Here is a 20,968-nt window from a genome sequence, read left to right on the forward strand (position 1 = left end):
TATGTTGTCCGAGTTTGGAGGAGATTGAATGAATCGCTTTTGAGGAGAGGGTAAAAACTCAGAGCTCGCTTTCGACCTCTTGTTATCTTCCAACCAAATTATCTGACTTCCTGTCGGTCACAGCTAATGACTGTAAATTAGAAAGTTGTCCGGCTCGAAATGTACAATATATATACCGAGTTTGGTGAATGTAGATAAAACTAACCCCCCACTTTGGACAAAAGATGGCGCTACTGAGCCCCTCTACCACGCCCGTTTCTGAATCTTTGCTTGCATCTTCTGGACAGCATGTCTGATGTGTGTGTTGAGTTTCATGCAATTTCAAGCATGTGAAGAGTCTCAAAAACACCAAAAAAGATTATTAGACTTTGACACGTTGCCATGACAACAGTTTTTCTAGAATCAGGAATCCATTCATATGTCTATATCTGCCATGTTTTGACATAATACTGATGAAGTTTGAAGTAAATCGGGTGAAAATAAGATGGGGATTTAAAGCAATTTTGAAAGTGACACACTTCCTGCTGCCAGTTGGTGGCGCTATAACTTTGACTCACAAAAGTCATATCCATGTGATCGTCCTCTTACAACGAACACACAGCTGAAGTTTCATCAAAATGAATTAATGTATACAGAAGTTATAATACACTTCCTGTTTGCCTTTTCTCGCCATAAATTCGTCTCTTCGCCACGGCCAAACCGTTTGAGATATCAAAAAGTTGCTCGCAATTTAGCATCCTCAGTGTCTTGACTTCATGCTGACCGAGTTTGGTGCTGATCGGGTCAATCGTCTAGGAGGAGTACCGCAAATTCCACAGCATGCGTTTTCCGAACAACCCATAATAGCTCACTTCCTGTTGGGCTGACGCATAACTTAGAGCACGAAAGTTGTTCGGCCCGATGAGCTCTATATGTGTACCGAGTTTCATATATGTACGTGCAAGTGTGTTTGATTTATAGACCCCGTTTTCAGACCCCACTTTAGGGGGCGCTGTCGAGCCTCCTTGCCACGCCCGGGTCCCAGCCTCAGCCCGGCCCTGATGGCCGCGCATTCTGATGCGTGTGCAAAGATTCAAGAGTTTTCGAGCATGGGAAAGGCCCCAAAAATGCCCAAATAGTCGGTAAAAAAAATAATAATAAATAATAATAATCCTTAGAAGAACAATAGGGCTCTGCGCCCTTTCAGGGCTTGGGCCCTAATAATCCTTAGAAGAACAATAGGGCTCTTCGCCCTTTCAGGGCTTGGGCCCTAATAATTAAAGCTGCGAGCAGCGATGACGGGCCCAAGCCGGTGGCACCGCCACCCCGGTGGCATCAGCTTACCTGTGCACAGCAGGCCAATAGGCATTTAATATGGGAAAAAATAAATAAAGGGACTCTGTCAAAGTCATTTGAATTCACCTCATTAACTGCAGCAACTGGTGCTGCTATGACCAGGAACCACAAGTCACATCTATGAGATCAATTACATTTTATTCATTAATTTTATGTCAGATGATGTCAAATGTCAATTTCAAATGAGTTCAGAACACTGTCCAAATGCTGAAGTTGTATTATCCTTACACTTCTCTTAAAAATTAAATTAAGCCAAATCACAGAGACCGCAACAATTATTTTAATATCAGTGCAGGTAAGAGTAATATGCGTGCATATAATTTATGGAAGTTTATTATAAACAGGCACTTTAATAAGATCATGTGAAATTAACTTTTTTTATCCATTTGAATTCTATCAATAAATAATTAGTTTAAAGAGGTGTCATACGTGATCTTTGCAAACACAGCGCATGACCTTCTTTAAAGCCAATGTTAAAGAAAACAATTAAAAGTATTAGGACATCACTTTCAATTATGTGCAAATATATTTTTTGCAGCTCAAAATTTTGTAAGTTCAGAAGACCAGTATTTAATTAAAGATATAATATATGTTTTTGTTTTTTACTTATTTTTCACAATAAAGTGATAGATATTTGTGATAGCCTATGATATGAAAGGGTTAAATTATGAAAACACAAGAGAAAAGGTGACACACACACAGAGTGAGAGAGACCCCCTCCACACACACACACACACACACACACACACACACACACACACACACACACACACACACACACACACACACATAGTGATCCTAAGAGAGGGAGAGGGAGGGGGGAGGGGGAATGACAGACACAAAATCTAAACAGTGAGAGATCATTGTTTTTATTTCACTGTCTGAAAACACTGTTTTGCAATAACAACAATAGTTTTATCTTCAAAACAGTGTTCCCTAGGACATGTCCAACCTGGTTACTAAATAAGGCTACACTCCCAACTTCTGGTTATTCTATATACCGGTAGCTCATTGGTTATCATTTTTGTCCTTACACATTAATCTTCTCATTTTTAAGTTACACACACCAATTACTTTTTGTTGAAAAAGACAATTAAATGTGTTTTTTCCTTTGTTAGTAATTTTTTTTTAAATATTTATGTTTTATTAATAATTATTTGTATTAACACAATTATTTAACTAATTATATAAAACAATATTGTCAATGCCCTACAAATAAACTGGTTTTATACATTTATTTTTTTATTCAAACCCAGAATAATATGTTTTATCCTTTAATGCAGGCCAAAGCACAGCATTGAGAGGTAATCTTTTTAGCGCACACGCACACGCACACACACACGCACACACACACACACACACACACACACACACACACACACACACACACACACACACACACACACACACACACACACACACACACACACACACTCATGTCTGGTTCACTATCTTTCTGGGGACTCATAGACGTAATGGTTTTTATGCTTTACAAACCATATATTCTGTCCTCCTACACTGCTCCTACCCCTAAACCTACCCATTTCACAAAACTTTCTGCATTTTTACATTTTCAAAAGAACTCATTCTGTATGATTTATAAGCTTTTGTACCCATTGGGACCTCAATTTAGGCCCCTACAGTGACATGTGTCCCCATGAGTCTGTGTGCATTCAGGTTGAAGTCCACACCAGGCTAGAACAACACACACACACACACACACACACACACACACACACACACACACACACACACACACACACACACACACACACACACAGTAGTAATGCTGAAGTATGCTGCAGGCAACTCAAATCAGCTCAGCCCATCCCCCCATCCACAACAACCCCCCCCCCCACCCCTGCCCCTGCCCCTCACACACACACACACACACACACACGCTCATGTCTGGTTCACTATCTTTTTCTGGGGACTCACCATAGATGTAATGGTTTTTATGCTGTACAAACCATATATTCTGTCCTCCTACACTGCTCCTACCCCAAAACCTTCCCATCACACAACTTTCTGCATTTTCACCTTTTCAAAGTAACTCATTCTGTTTGATTTATAAGCTTTTGTACCCATTGGGAAGTCCCCATGAGTCTGTGTGCATTCAGGTTTAAGTCCCCACCAGGCTAGAAAACCATTCACACACACACACAGAGGTAATGTTTTTTTGCTTGAAAACTTATACAATATTGCCCTCTACTGGTCATTTAAGTGAGAGCATAAGTGTTGAAAAAAAACAAAAAAAAAAACAGTGTGATATAGAGAATAACCAGCAGGTGGGAGTATAGCCTTATTTATGAACCAGGCACTTGTGTTCTTATTTTGTGTTTTTTAGGCTTTTGCTACGGGAACACCGTTTGAGATATCCAATAACCGTTCGCATTTTAGCATCTTCTGTATATTTACTTTATGTTGTCCGAGTTTGGAGGAGATTGAATGAATCGCTTTTGAGGAGAAGGTAAAAACTCAGAGCTCGCTTTGCCACTTCTTGTTATCTTCCAACCAAATTATCTGACTTCCTGTTGGTCAGAGCTAATGACTGTAAATTAGAAAGTTGTCCGGCTCGAAATGTACAATATATATACCGAGTTTGGTGAATGTAGATAAAACTAATCCCCCCACTTTGGACAAAAGTGACACACTTCCTGCTGCCAGTTGGTGGCGCTATAACTTTGACTCACAAAAGTCATGTCCATGTGATCGGCCTCTTACAACGAACACACAGCTGAAGTTTCATCAAAATGAATTAATGTACGCAAAAGTTATAACACACTTCCTGTTTCCCTTTTCTCGCCATAAATTTGTCTCTTCGCCACGGCCAAACCGTTTGAGATATCAAAAAGTTGCTTGCAATTTAGCATCCTCAGTGTCTTGACTTCAGGCTGACCGAGTTTGGTGCTGATCGGGTGAATCGTCTAGGAGGAGTACCGCAAATTCCAGAGCATGCGTTTTCCGAACAACCCATTATAGCTCACTTCCTGTTGGGCGAAGCTTATGACTATGAGTGCGGAAGTTGTTTGGCCCGATGAGATCTATAAGTGTACCGAGTTTCATACATGTACGTGCAAGTGTGTTTAATATATAGACCCTGTTTTTCAAGGGGGCGCTGTTGAGCCCCCCTGCCACGCCCGGGGCAAAGGCCTCTACCAGACCCTGTTGGCCGCGCATTCCGATGTGTGTGCAAAGTTTCAAGAGTTTTCGAGCACGTTAAGTGCCCCAAAAATGCCCAAAAGGCGAAAAGATAATAATAATAATAATAATTAAAGCTGCGAGCAGCGATGACGGGCCCAAGCCGGGGGCACCGCCACCCCGGTGGCATCAGCTTAACTGTGCACAGCAGGCCAATAGGCATTTAATATGGGAAAAAATAAATAAAGGGACTATGTCAAAGTCAATTGAATTCACCTCATTAACTGCAGCAACTGGTGCTGCTATGACCAGGAACCACAACACTCACATCTCTGAGATCAATTACATTTTATTCTTTAATTTTATGTCAGATGATGTCAAATGTCAATTTCAAATGAGTGCAGAATACTGTCCAAATGCTGAAGTTGTATTATCCTTACACTTCTCTTAAAAATAAATTAAGCCAAATCACAGAGACCGCAACAATGATTTTAATATCAGTGTCAGGTAAGAGTAATATGCGTGCATATAATTTATGGAAGTTTATTATAAACAGGCACTTTAATAAGATCATGTGAAATTAACTTTTTTTATCCATTTGAATTCTATCAATAAATAATTAGTTTAAAGAGGTGTCATACGTGATCTTTGCAAACACAGCACATGACCTTCTTTAAAGCCCATGTTATAGAAAACAATTAAAAGTATTAGGATATCACTTTCAATTATGTGCAAATATATTTTTTGCAGCTCAAAATTTTGTAAGTTCAGAAGACCAGTATTTAATTAAAGATATAATATATGTTTTAGTTTTTTACTTATTTTTCACAATAAAGTGATAGATATTTGTGATAGCCTATGATATGAAAGGGTTAAATTATGAAAACACAAGAGAAAAGGTGACACACACACAGAGTGAGAGAGACCCCCTCCACACACACACACACACACACACACAGTGATCCTAAGAGAGGGAGAGGGAGGGGGGAGGGGGAATGACAGACACAAAATCTAAACAGTGAGAGAACATTGTTTTTATTTCACTGTCTGAAAACACTGTTTTCCAATAACAACAATAGTTTTATCTTCAAAACAGTGTTCCCTAGGACATATCCAACCTGGTTACTAAATAAGGCTACACTTCCAACTTCTGGTTATTCTATATACCGGTAGCTCATTGGTTATCATTTTTGTCCTTAAACATTAATCTTCTCATTTTTAAGTTACACACACCAATTACTTTTTGTTGAAAAAGACAATTAAATGTGTTTTTTCCTTTGTTAGTAATTTTTTTTAAATATTTATGTTTTATTAATAATTATTTGTATTAACACAATTATTTAACTAATTATATAAAACAATATTGTCAATGCCCTACAAATAAACTGGTTTTATACATTTATTTTTTTATTCAAACCCAGAATAATATGTTTTATCATTTAATGCAGGCCAAAGCACAGCATTGAGAGGTAATCTTTTTAGCGCACACACACACACACACACACACACACACACACACACACACACACACACACACACACACACACACACACACACACACACACACACACACACACACACACACACACACACACACACACACTCATGTCTGGTTCACTATCTTTCTGGGGACTCATAGACGTAATGGTTTTTATGCTTTACAAACCATATATTCTGTCCTCCTGCCCCTACCCCTAAACCTACCCATTTCACAAAACTTTCTGCATTTTTACATTTTCAAAATAACTCATTCTGTATGATTTATAAGCTTTTGTACCCATTGGGACCTCAATTTAGGCCCCTACAGTGACATGTGTCCCCATGAGTCTGTGTGCATTCAGGTTGAAGTCCCCACCAGGCTAGAACAACACACACACACACACACACACACACACACACACACACACACACACACACAGTAGTAATGCTGAAGTATGCTGCAGGCAACTCAAATCAGCTCAGCCCATCCCCCCATCCACAACACCCCCCTTCACCCCCCCGCCCCTGCCCCTCACACACACACACACACACACACACACACACACACACACACACACTCATGTCTGGTTCACTATCTTTTTCTGGGGACTCACCATAGATGTGATGGTTTTTATGCTGTACAAACCATATATTCTGTCCTCATACACTGCTCCTGCCCCTAAACCTACCCATCACACAACTTTCTGCATTTTCACCTTTTCAAAGTAACTCATTCTGTTTGATTTATAAGCTTTTGTACCCATTGGGAAGTCCCCATGAGTCTGTGTGCATTCAGGTTTAAGTCCCCACCAGGCTAGAAAACCATTCACACACACACACAGAGGTAAGGTTTTTTTGCTTGAAAACTTATACAATATTGCCCTCTATTGGTCATTTAAGTGAGAGCATAAGTGTTGAAAAAAAAACAGTGTGCTATATAGAATAACCAGCAGGTGGGAGTATAGCCTTATTTATGAACCAGTTACTTGTGTCTCTCTTTTGTCTTTTTTAGCCTTTTGCTAAGGGAAAACCGTTTGAGATATCCAATAACCGTTCACATTTTAGCATCTTCTGTATATTTGCTTCATGTTGTCCGAGTTTGGAGGAGATTGAATGAATCGCTTTTGAGGAGAAGGTAAAAACTCAGAGCTCGCTTTCGACTTCTTGTTATCTTCCAACCAAATTATCTGACTTCCTGTTGGTCAGAGCTAATGACAGTACATTAGAAAGTTGTCCGGCTCAAAATGTACAATATATATACCGAGTTTGGTGAATGTAGATAAAACTAACCCCCCGCTTTGGACAAAAGATGGCGCTACTGAGCCCCTCTACCACGCCCGTTTCTGAATCTTTGCTTGCATCTTCTGGACAGCATGTCTGATGTGTGTGTTGAGTTTCATGCAATTTCAAGCATGTGAAGAGTCTCAAAAACACCAAAAAAATTATTGGACTTTGACACATTGCCATGACAACAGTTTTTCTAGAATCAGGAATCCATTCATATGTCTATATCTGCCATGTTTTGACATTATACTGATAAAGTTTGAAGTAAATCGGGTGAAAATAAGATGGGGATTTAAAGCAATTTTGAAAGTGACACACTTCCTGCTGCCAGTTGGTGGCGCTATAACTTTGTCTCACAAAAGTCATATCCATGTGATCGGCCTCTTACAACGAACACACAGCTGAAGTTTCATCAAAATGAATTAATGTATGCAAAAGTTATAACACACTTCCTGTTTCCTTTTTCTCGCCATAAATTCGTCTCTTCGCCACGGCCAAACCGTTTGAGAAATCAGAAAGTTGCTCGCAATTTGGCATCCTCAGTGTCTTGACTTCATGCTGACTGAGTTTGGTGCTGATCGGGTGAATCGTCTAGGAGGAGTATCGCAAATTCCACAGCATGCGTTTTCCGAACAACCCATAATAGCTCACTTCCTGTTGGGCTGACGCATAACTTAGAGCACGAAAGTTGTTCGGCCCGATGAGCTCTATATGTGTACCGAGTTTCATATATGTACGTGCAAGTTGGTTTGATTTATAGACCATGTTTTCAGACCCCACTTTAGGGGGCGCTGTCGAGCCCCCCTGCCACGCCCGGGTCCCAGCCTCAGCCCGGCCCTGATGGCCGCGCATTCTGATGCGTGTGCAAAGTTTCAAGAGTTTTCGAGCATGGGAAGGGCCCCAAAAATGCCCAAATAGTCGCGTAAAAAAATAATAATAATAATAATAATAATAACAAATAATCCTTAGAAGAACAATAGGGCTCTGCGCCCTTTCAGGGCTTGGGCCCTAATTAAAGCTGCGAGCAGCGATGACGGGCCCAAGCCGGGGGCACCGCCACCCCGGTGGCATCAGCTTAACTGTGCACAGCATGCAATAGGCATTTAATATGGGAAAAAATAAATAATGGGACTATGTCAAATTCATTTGAATTCACCTCATTAACTGCAGCAACTGGTGCTGCTATGTCCAGGAACCACAACACTCACATCTCTGAGATCAATTACATTTTATTCTTTAATTTTATGTCAGGTGATGTCAAATGTCAATTTCAAATGAGTGCAGAATACTGTCCAAATGCTGAAGTTGTATTATCCTTACACTTCTCTTAAAAATAAATTAAGCCAAATCACAGAGACCGCAACAATGATTTTAATATCAGTGTCAGGTAAGAGTAATATGCGTGCATAAAATTTATAGAAGTTTATTATAAACAGCCACTTTTATAAGATCATGTGAATTTTTTTTTTTAATCCATTTGAATTTTATCAATAAATAATTCGTTTAAAGAGGTGTCATACGTGATCTTTGCAAACACAGCGCATGACCTTCTTTAAAGCCCATGTTATAGAAAACAATTAAAAGTATTAGGACATCACTTTCAATTATGTGCAAATGTATTTTTTGCAGCTCAATATATATATAATACATTTTTTAAAACTTATTTTTCACAATAAAGTGATAGATATTGCTGATAGCCTATGATATGAAAGGGTTAAATTATGAAAAAACAAGAGACAAGGTGACACACAGAGTGAGAGAGACCCCCTCCACACACACACACACACACACACACACACACACACACACACACACACACACACACACACACACACACACACATAGAGTGATCCTGAGAGAGGGAGAGTGAGGGGGAAGGGGAATGACAGACACAAAATCTAAACAGTGAGAGATCATTGTTTTTATTTCACTGTTTTGCAATAACAACAATAGTTTTATCTTCAAGACAGTGTTCCTAGGACATATCCAACCTGGTTACTAAATAAGGCTACACTCTCACCTTCTGGTTATTCTATATGCCGGTAGCTCATTGGTTCTCATTTTTGTCCTTAAACAAAAGGCATTATTCTTCTCATTTTTAAGTTACACACACTACTTATTTTTTCCTTTTCTTTTTAAAGACAATTAAATGTGTTTTTTCTTTTGTTAGTAATGTTTTTTTATATTTATATATTTTTATTAATAATTATTGGTATTAACACAATTATTTAACTAATTATATAAAACAATATTGTCAATGCCCTACAAATAAACTGGTTTTATACATGATTTTTTTTATTCAAACCCAGAATAATATGTTTAATCCTTTAATGCAGGCCAAAGCATTGAGAGGTAATCTTTTTAGACAGAAGAGTGGCTCTCTCTCTCACACACACACACACACACACACACACACACACACACACACACACACACACACACACACACACACACACACACACACACACACACACTCACTGTAGAAATCAGTGACACGTGTCCCCATGAGTCTGTGTGCATTCAGGTTGAAGTCCCCACCAGGCTAGAAAAAAGAACACACACACACACACACACACACACACACACACACACACACACACACACACACTAGTAATGCTAAAGTATGCTGCAGGCAACTCTTATCAGTTCAGCCCATCCCCCCCCCCCCCACCCCACCCCACACACACACACACACACACACACACACACACACACACACACACACACACACACACTCACTCACTCATGTCTGGTTCACTATCTGTTTGGGGACTCACCATAGACATAATGGTTTTTATGCTGTACAAACCATATTTTGTCCTCCTACACTGCTCCTACCCCAAAACCTACCCATCACACAAAACTTTCTGCATTTTTACATTTTCAAAAGAACTCCTTCTGTCTGATTTATAAGCTTTTGTACCCATTGGGAAGTCCCCATGAGTCTGTGTGCATTCAGGTTTAAGTCCCCACCAGGCTAGAAAACCATTCACACACACACACAGAGGCAAGGTTTTTTGCTTGAAAACTTATACAATATTGCCCTCTACTGGTCATTTAAGTTAGAGCATAAGTGTTGAAAAAAAAACAAAACAAAAAAACAGTGTGATATATAGAATAACCAGCAGGTGGGAGTATAGCCTTATTAATGAACCAGGCACTTGTGTGCTTATTTTATCTTTTTTAGGCTTTTGCTACGGGAACACCGTTTGAGATATCCAATAACCGTTCGCATTTTAGCATCTTCTGTATATTTACTTTATGTTGTCCGAGTTTGGAGGAGATTGAATGAATCGCTTTTGAGGAGAGGGTAAAAACTCAGAGCTCGCTTTCGACCTCTTGTTATCTTCCAACCAAATTATCTGACTTCCTGTCGGTCACAGCTAATGACTGTAAATTAGAAAGTTGTCCGGCTCGAAATGTACAATATATATACCGAGTTTGGTGAATGTAGATAAAACTAACCCCCCACTTTGGACAAAAGATGGCGCTACTGAGCCCCTCTACCACGCCCGTTTCTGAATCTTTGCTTGCATCTTCTGGACAGCATGTCTGATGTGTGTGTTGAGTTTCATGCAATTTCAAGCATGTGAAGAGTCTCAAAAACACCAAAAAAGATTATTAGACTTTGACACGTTGCCATGACAACAGTTTTTCTAGAATCAGGAATCCATTCATATGTCTATATCTGCTATGTTTTGACATAATACTGATGAAGTTTGAAGTAAATCGGGTGAAAATAAGATGGGGATTTAAAGCAATTTTGAAAGTGACACACTTCCTGCTGCCAGTTGGTGGCGCTATAACTTTGACTCACAAAAGTCATATCCATGTGATCGTCCTCTTACAACGAACACACAGCTGAAGTTTCATCAAAATGAATTAATGTATGCAGAAGTTATAATACACTTCCTGTTTGCCTTTTCTCGCCATAAATTCGTCTCTTCGCCACGGCCAAACCGTTTGAGATATCAAAAAGTTGCTCGCAATTTAGCATCCTCAGTGTCTTGACTTCAGGCTGACCGAGTTTGGTGCTGATCGGGTGAATCGTCTAGGAGGAGTATCGCAAATTCCACAGCATGCGTTTTCCGAACAACCCATAATAGCTCACTTCCTGTTGGGCTGACGCATAACTTAGAGCACGAAAGTTGTTCGGCCCGATGAGCTCTATATGTGTACCGAGTTTCATATATGTACGTGCAAGTGTGTTTGATTTATAGACCCCGTTTTCAGACCCCACTTTAGGGGGCGCTGTCGAGCCTCCTTGCCACGCCCGGGTCCCAGCCTCAGCCCGGCCCTGATGGCCGCGCATTCTGATGCGTGTGCAAAGTTTCAAGAGTTTTCGAGCATGGGAAAGGCCCCAAAAATGCCCAAATAGTCGGTAAAAAAAATAATAATAAATAATAATTAAAGCTGCGAGCAGCGATGACGGGCCCAAGCCGGGGGCACCGCCACCCCGGTGGCATCAGCTTAACTGTGCACAGCAAGCAATAGGCATTTAGAAAGAAGAAATAAATAATGGGACTATGTCAAAGTCATTTGAATTCACCTCATTAACTGCAGCAACTGGTGCTGCTATGACCAGGAACCACAACACTCACATCTCTGAGATCAATTACATTTTATTCATTAATTTTATGTCAGATGATGTCAAATGTCAATTTCAAAATGAGTGCAGAATACTGTCCAAATGCTGATGTTGTATTATCCTTACACTTCTCTTTATGTGTTTTTGACCTACTGTAGCTTGTGATTGTTCACCAATCTTATGCAGCAAAAAGCATACTTGTTTTTATTTCAATATGTGGCATTCAATATTTTTTTTAAATAAAATAAAATAAATAAATAAAGCCAAATCACAGAGACCGCAACAATGATTTTAATATCAGTGTCAGGTAAGAGTAATATGCGTGCATATAATTTATGGAAGTTTATTATAAACAGACTCTTTTTATAAATTCATGTGAAATGCATTTTTTTTTTACCCATTTGAATTCTATCAATAAATAATTCGTTTAAAGAGGTGTCATACGTGATCTTTGCAAACACAGCACATGACCTTCTTTAAAGCCCATGTTATAGAAAACAATTAAAAGTATTAGGATATCACTTTCAGTTATGTGCAAATGTATTTTTTGCAGCTCAAAATTTTGTAAGTTCAGAAGACCAGTATTTAATTAAAGATATAATATGTTTTAGCTTTTTACTTATTTTTCACAATAAAGTGATAGATATTTGTGCACACTGATTTTAATATTAGTGTCAGGTAAGAGTAAGATGCGCGTCTAAATTTTATGGAAGTTTATTATAAACTTTATTATAAAATTTACTTAGACTGACTGGGTAAACGTAGCCTGATCTGCCAGCGATTTGACTTCGCCCTGCAACACAGTCTGAAAACCCGTACATTCATTTCTACTGCTTCTGTTACACTTTTGCGGGAACAAATCACAGACTAACTTATTCACCTGGCGAGTTTAGCAGTCTGTTTAGTTGACTATCCAATTGCATACAGAGTCATTCAAATAATGCTCATTGATCAATCTTAAATTGAGCTTGGTCTGGTGATAGCCAGACAACTTATAAACTAGAAAATCATGTGAAATTTACTTTTTAAATCAATTAGATTTTTATCAGTAAATAATTAATTTTAAGACATGTGTCTCTTCAAAAACAGCAAATGACCTTCTGTAAAGCCCAGAAAACACACACACACACACACACACACACACACACACACACACACACACACACACACACACACACACACACACACACACACAATTTCAAGCATGCTAAGTCTCAAAAACACCCAAAAAGATAATTAAAATGACACTTTGCCATAGCAACAGTATATAAAATATCAGAAATCCATTCGTATGTCTATATCTGTCATGTTTTCACATTATACTGATGAAGTAAATCGGGTGAAAGTAAGACAGTGATTCAAAACATTTTCAAAAAGTGACACATCCTGCTGCCAGTTGGTGGCGCTATAACTTTGACTGAATATTGGAATTTAGATGTCCTCAGGCCAGGACCCTTGTCAAACATGTGAAGTTTGAGGCAGATCGGACATTGTATGCCTGAGGTACAACAAATTCCTGTGTCATGGCGAAACATCAACATTTGTGAGGCCGCCACGGACACACCCTTCAGGGAAAACTCAAGATCTTTCCAATTTAACGCCACAAAGGCCTTTAGATTAGACTGTGCAAATACGATGTTGATATGATTCAATCTCTAGGAGGAGTTTGTTAAAGTACAACGTCTGGCAATGGCAAAAACTGCACCAATTTACCAAAGAAAATTCAAAATATCTCAGTTCCTGTTGGTTTTTCAGATTTGGCGCCTTGGATCTTTTTTGTAGGTATTGGGCTGTTGAATGCATCTACCGAATTTTCATACTCATACATGAAACGTAGCACGAATGACGCTTAATTTAAATTTTGTAGGTGGCGCTATCGAACCATTTTGCCACACCTAATTCTGAAACCCATATCAGATGTATGTTTTCACCACTTCTGATGCGTGTGCAAAGTTTCATGAGTTTTCATGCGTGTTTAGGCCCTCAAAACTGTAATTCATTTGGGAAAAGAAAAATGATGGTTTGAGCAATTACAATAAGGTCCTCACACCTTAAGCCCTAAATATCTGAGTTCCTGTTCGTCGGAGCTAATGACTGTAAATTAGAAAGTTGTTCAGCTCAAAGAGAACAATGTATATACAGAGTTTGGTGACTGAAGATAAAACTAACCCCCCCACTTTTGACAAAAGATTGCATTACTTTTGTCAAAAGATGGCGCTACTGAGCTCCTCCACCACGCCTGTTTCTGAGTCTTTGCCCTTATCTACTGGACAGCATGTCTGATGTGTGTGTTGAGTTTCATGTAATTTGAAGCATTTTAAGAGTCTCAAAAGCAGCGAAAAAGAATGTTATAGTTTGATGTGTTGCCGTGGCAACAGTATATACAATATCAGGAAGTGCTTACCAGCTTTATATCTGCTATGTTTTGACATTATACTGATGAAGTTTGAAGTAAATCGGGTAAAAATAAGTTGGTGATTTCAAAGCATTTTGAAAGTGACACACTTCCTGCTGCCAGTTGGTGGCGCTATAACTTTGACTCACAAAAGTCATATCCATGTGATCGGCCTCTTACAACGAACACACAGCTGAAGTTTAATCAATATGAATTAATGAATGCAGAAGTTATAACACACTTCCTGTTTCCCTTTTCTCGCCATAAATTCGTCTCCTCGCCACAGCCTAACCGTTTGAGATATCAAAAAGTTGCTCGCAATTTAGCATCCTCAATGTCTTGACTTCATGCTGACCGAGTTTGGTGCTGATCGGGTGAATCGGCCAGGAGGAGTATCGCAAATTCCAGAGCATGCGTTTTCCGAACAACCCATAATAGCTCACTTCCTGTTGGGCTGACACATAACTTAGAGCACGAAAGTTGTTCGGCCCGATGAGCTCTATATGTGTACCGAGTTTCATATATGTACGTGCAAGTGTGTTTGATTTATAGACCATGTTTTCAGACCCCACTTTAGGGGGCGCTGTCGAGCCCCCCTGCCACGCCCAGGTTCCAGCTTTGGTCCAGCCCTGATGGCCGCAGATTCCGATGTGTGTGCAAAGTTTCAAGAGTTTTCGAGCATGATAAGGGCCCCGAAAGTGCCAGAATAGTCGAAAAAGCTAAATTGTCCTTAGAAGAACAATAGGGCTCTGCGCCCTTTCAGGGCTTGGGCCCTAATAATCCTTAGAAGAACAATAGGGCTCTGCGCCCTTTCAGGGCTTGGGCCCTAATAATAATAATCCTTAGAAGAACAATAGGGCTCTGCGCCCTTTCAGGGCTTGGGCCCTAATAATCCTTAGAAGAACAATAGGGCTCTGCGCCCTTTCAGGGCTTGGGCCCTAATAATAATCCTTAGAAGAACAATAGGGCTCTTCGCCCTTTCAGGGCTTGGGCCCTAATAATAATAACAAATAATCCTTAGAAGAACAATAGGGCTCTGCGCCCTTTCAGGGCTTGGGCCCTAATTAATGTGATTTTATTCATTTGTAGAAGGGGACATTTTAAAAAAAAACTCAAAATCCATTTTTAACTCAAAATCCAAGTTACTGATATAGGCAAAACATTGAATTTGGCATGAAATAAGTATCGACCCTTACTGATCTTAGTGTGAAACTTATTCCAAAATGGATTAAATTCAGGGACACACTGATATGAAAATTTTGGCCGATATATCGTTAACCAATAATGATTTATATTTTAAAGCCGGTAACCAATATATAAATATTTTTTGTGATAAACTTTGAGAGCCTGATTACAAAAACAAAAGTCTCACCATTAAAAGCCATGTCCCAAATACTTCTACATAAATCAAACATATACAGTACAGTAGCCTAGTTTGACCCAGTGTAAGATTCCTTAACGTTTCATATTCATTTTACACTCCTATGACCAACTTTCTTTATTTAAAAAAGGCTAACACTTTACAATAAGGTTTAATTTGTTAGCATTAGTAATCAACAATGAATGAACAAATGTATTTCTACAGGATTTATTCATCTTAGTTCATGTTAATCTCAAAATGTTCAGATCCAAAGTGCTGTCTGTTATCATTAGGTAATGTACTGTGAATGGACTGTTAATAAACACTAACATTAACAAAGGTTATTGCTCTCTGTTTGTTTGTGTTAGTTAATGCATTAACAAAAAGCAAGACCTTATTTGTAATTTACCTTATTTACCAAAAAATCTATTGCCCAACAAAAAATAAAACATCTAAATAATGCAAACTTGTTATTTGACAGCATTACTGAGGCTGCATAAAAATAATCAAAATGCAATTGCCTCCACACAGACAATAAGGAAATGTTTTATTACTGTTTTATAAATGTTTTATTAGTTCCATTTCAAAGCCGACAGCGAACGGCCGGTTTGGACTACAGCCCTGCACTTCCAGGTTTAATGACGCAACTAGAACCGTCTGTTGACGAACCCTTTTGCTCTCGCAGGTCGAGAATAGGAAGCGTTGTTTTTGTAGAGTGTGTTTGTCGCCATGCCATTGAAACGGTTATTTTCATCCCGGAGTCAAATCACCTTTGTTTGGCCTTCCCACGGACACTGTACGAGATCAATGAAACTATGTGCAGCAAATTTTGCTGAGGACTGCTTCCTCAATCTTAATCAGTTTAATGCCGGATTCGCATAAAGATTATTCTTAAAAGATGACGCAGTTCCCTCTTTGTCTGGAGAAGGCGTTGTTTATGTAACGTTACCACAACCGGTAAGTGTATTTTATTAAGTCGGTCCGTTTAACAGTTTATGTAACTCATGACACAAAGTGCAACGCTGTTTAGCTTTGTTAACTAACGTTAGATGGTAATTGAAACTAATCTGAAAAACTTAGCATATAAAAGTATAGTAACTTATTCAGACACCATCGATTGTTGGTGTGTGTAATGATCAGTTTAAACTCCTGAATAGACAGATTACCATTCTGAAACATCCAGCTAAAGTCTTTCCTGAGCAGGTTGTAATCGATCCTCTTCGATATTCTCCGGGTCTGATTCCGGCTCAAATTAATAAGGCAATATAGACATTTTTGCAAAAACATTAAGCGTTATGGTAAGAGACGGGACCTTTCCGGGCAAAGTGCGCTAAGCTGCTGTCCAATCACAGCGCGGGAAGCGCTGGCCCAATCAGAACTCGTTACGTGTTTCTGAAGGAGGGACTTCATAGAACAAGGAAATCATCAGGCCGTTTTTAGGACAGAGAAAACAGCGCTGTACAGATAAGTAAATTGTGTGAAAAATACTGTGTTTTTTTACACACGAAACATGAACTCATGTTATATTGCACACTGTAAACATAATCAAAGCTTTGAAAACACGCGAAGAATGGGACCTTTAATATTACGACTTATATGCTCATAATGACATATATGCACAAGCGAACTTGACTGTGCTGGTCAGAATGCGTTGAGAACGTGCTCTTCACACAACAGCGCTGAAACACAACAACTAAACCCAGAGAAATTACCAATGTTTTATCGCAAAAATGTTCTCCTTACTGTGGGGTAAGGAAAGTATTCAGGTCCCTTTAAATGTTTCACTTTTTGTTATATTGCAGCCATTTGCTAAAATCATTTAAGTTCATTTTTTCTCATTAATGTACACACAGCACCCCACATTGACAGAAACACACAGAATTGTTGACATTATTGCAGATTTATTAAAAAGGGAAACTGAAATATCACATGGTCCTCAGTATTGAGACCCTTTGCTCAGTGTTTAGTAGAAGCACCCTTTTGACATAATACAGCCATGAGTCTTTTTGGGAAAGATGAAACACGTTTTTCACTCCTGGATTTGGGATCCTCTGCCATTCCTCCTGCAGATCCTCTCCAGTTCTGTCAGGTTGGATGGTAAACGTTGGTGGACAGCCATGTTCAGGTCTCTCCAGAGATGCTCAACTGGGTTTAAGTCAGGGCTCTGGCTGGGCCATTCAAGAACAGTCACGGAGTTGATGTGAAGCCACTCCTTCATTATCTTAGCTGTGTGCTCAGGGTCATTGTCTTGGTGGAAGGTGAACCTTCGGCCCAGTCTGAGGTCTTGAGCACTCTGGAGAAGGTTTTCGTCCAGGATATCCCTGTACTTGGCCACATTCATCTTTCCCTCGATTGCAACCAGTCGTCCTGTCCCTGCAGCTGAAAAACACCCCCACAGCATGATGCTGCCACCACCAGGCTTCACTGTCGGGACTGTAAGGACAGGTGGTATTTTTCTCCACACATACCGCTTAGAATTAAGGCCAAAAAGTTATATCTTGGTCTCATCAGACCAGAGAATCTTATTTCTCACCATCTTTGAGTCCTTCAATTGTTTGTTTTTTAGCAAACTTGCATGTGTCTTGAACCGAGGAGAGGCTTATAAAAGTAATATACAAACAAATTTTACTCACTTACTAACTTCCGTCAGGCCACTCTGCCATAAAGCCCTGACTGGTGGAGGGCTGCAGTGATGGTTGGCTTTCTACAACTTTCTCCAATCTCTGCATCTCTGGAGCTCAGCTACAGTGATCTTTGGGTTCTTCTTTACCTCTCTCACCAAGGCTCTTCTCCCCCGACAGCTCAGTTTGGCTGGACGGCCGGCTCTAGGAAGGGTTCTGGTCGTCCCAAATGTCTTCATTTAAGGATTATGGAGGCCATTGTGCTCTTAGGAACCTTAAGGGTAGCAGAACTTTTTTTGTAACCATGGCCAGATCTCTGCCTTGCCACAATTCTGTCTCTGAGCTCTTCAGGCATTTTCTTTGACCTTGGAGGAAACCAAGCACCGCTCATCACCTGTCCAATACGATCCCTACAGTGAACTATAGTGGTGGCAGCATCATGCTGAGGGGATGTTTTCAGCAGGAACTGGGAGACTAGTCAGGATTGAGGGAAAGATGAAGGCAGCAATTTACAGAGACATCGTTGATGAAAACCGGTTCCAGAGCGCTCTGGACCTCAGACTGGGGCGAAGGTTCATCTTCCAACAGCACAACGACCATAAACACAAAGCCAAGATAACACAGGAGTGGCTACGGGACAACTCTGGGAATGTGCTTGAGTGGCCCAGCCAGAGCCCTGACTTGAACCTGATTGAACATCTCTGGAGAGATCTGAAAATGGCTGTGCACTGATGCTCCTCATCCAACCTGATGGAGCTTGAGAGGTCCTGCAAAGAAGAATGGGAGAAACTGCCCAAAAAATAGGTGTGCCGAGCAGGTTTTTTTTTTATTCATTTATTTTCTTAATACTTTTTCAAAGATTTTAAACATACATCTTTCATGTTGTCATTATGGGGTATTGCTTGTAGAGTTGAGGAAAAAATAATTCATGTAATCCATTTTGAAATAAGGCTTAAAATGTGAAAACAGTGACGCGCTGTGAATACTTTCTGGATGCACTGTACATCATAATGTAAGTTACATTGCATGCATTTTCAATATCATGCCGACTTTAAATTAGAAACATCTTTGGGAATTCTGTATCACAAATAAGTATCATTTACTTATTAACACAACACATGAAGAGTGTTGCTTATAAATGTCACACTTATATTAAATTATGAACTTTGAGTTGTTCCAAATAGTTTTGTCACCTTAATACTTTTTGTGCTTTTTTTTTTTTTTTTAATTTTGTTTCATAATCATCTTACTGCTTATAGCTGTAAAGTCATTATATATCCTATAACAGAAAGCGTGTTGACTCTGCACTGTATCTTTTTCTGTAGGACACTTGCATCAAAAACGTGCAAATGCTCAGTTGTTTCTGTAGTCAAAACCTCATGTCTACAGAGCTGAGAAAAGCGTGACCTCTGCCCTACTAACGGGCCAAATGAACGCGCTTTCCCCGATGCACAGGTTGAGCTCTTACTACACGCCAATCTGAACTGCTGCTGCGTATATTATACACTACTGGCTCTGGTTTTGCTGAAGTAAGGAGAAAGCATCGAAAAACGAACCTCTGTAACAATCGTGGAGATGTACGTTCCTTTATCATACACCCATCCGTCCAAACAGGTTTCTCGAGGAATATTTGAGACATTCACATCCACCCACGGGAGCAAACCAATGTCCGAGTAATTCTTGATGATGTCCACTCGGGGTCTGGAGCATTTGCTGAGGCGAGAGTCCTCCTCCTCCTCCAGAGGAATAGACGCGTTTCTCCATTCATCCGTGATGTTCAGAGCCGCGGGGATGAGGCAGTGATGAGCGGGGGTATCGCCCATGAAAACCATGGATAACCCCGTGAAGCCATTGGGAATAATGCTAAAACACAGAAGAGCGAACACAGTCCTCTGGAAAGGCCCCCAGTCCCCCAGGAACGCGGTGCTGTCATCGTAGTCTGGAGAGTTCATGATAGTCGCAGCTCATCTCAAACCCGATCTGGCATTCAGTGCGGATGCTCACACACAGATGGGAGGAGGCTAACCTTAACCAAACTCCCCTCACGCGCAGTTTCGAGTATAGCGTCACACACACGGCGCATCTGTTAACATTTCTCAGTAGCGATGCTCTTCATCATGTGCTTCTATAACCGCAGAGCCGAATGAAGTCCAGCTCCGCCTCTCTGAACGCCGTGCGCTGAGGCGAGAAAAACCTTGACATTCCCTGCATCCCAATGTGTATAGTATGGCAAGCCGTTTATCTTTTAACCATTCGCAGGATATGCATTCTTTATGTCAACAATTAAATTTTCACCTTGTGAAAATGCTTATTGTTCATATCAGGAATAGATTTCCACTAGTAAAAACTATAGGTACTTCTTGATATCTATAACTGTAGGCTATTTCAACATGACATTTGTTATTTCTGATAACCAATAATTAGGAGAGCAATTTCAAATATCTTACTAGCAATGACATTCATGATATCAGAAAATAACATTTAAGTGACAATTGAATTATTGATATAAAAATTATATATTTTTGAAATAACTTTTTGTTGATATCAAGAATGGACTTTTGTATGGCAAGCCTGGCTTTCATTCATTCATTGATTCATTCATTCATTCATTCCCAGGATATGAATTCTTAATATCAACAATTACATTTTCACTAGCTAAAATGTTAATTCTTGATATCTGTAATAGTATTTCCACTAGTTAAATCTCAGCACAGACTGCAATTCAAATTCAATTGTTGATATTAATAATTTGATTTGAATGGCAA

General features: G+C 39.7%; 1 protein-coding gene across 1 annotated transcript in view; it reads right to left on the reverse strand.

Annotated features, from left to right (window-relative positions):
• The window catches only part of LOC137046322 (organic cation/carnitine transporter 2-like), a 62,622-nt gene extending 42,010 nt beyond the window's left edge, over positions 1 to 20,612 (reverse strand). Inside the window, exon 1 of the mRNA XM_067423482.1 lies at positions 19,760 to 20,612. Coding sequence (XP_067279583.1) covers positions 19,760 to 20,155 — 396 coding nt within the window. The 5' untranslated portion in view covers positions 20,156 to 20,612. The remainder of the gene's footprint in view (positions 1 to 19,759) is intronic.
• Between the last annotated feature and the right edge of the window lie 356 nt (positions 20,613 to 20,968).

The sequence above is a fragment of the Pseudorasbora parva genome, chromosome 18 (genome assembly GCF_024679245.1).
Source record: "Pseudorasbora parva isolate DD20220531a chromosome 18, ASM2467924v1, whole genome shotgun sequence".
In the NCBI taxonomy this organism is placed as follows: Eukaryota; Metazoa; Chordata; class Actinopteri; order Cypriniformes; family Gobionidae; genus Pseudorasbora; species Pseudorasbora parva.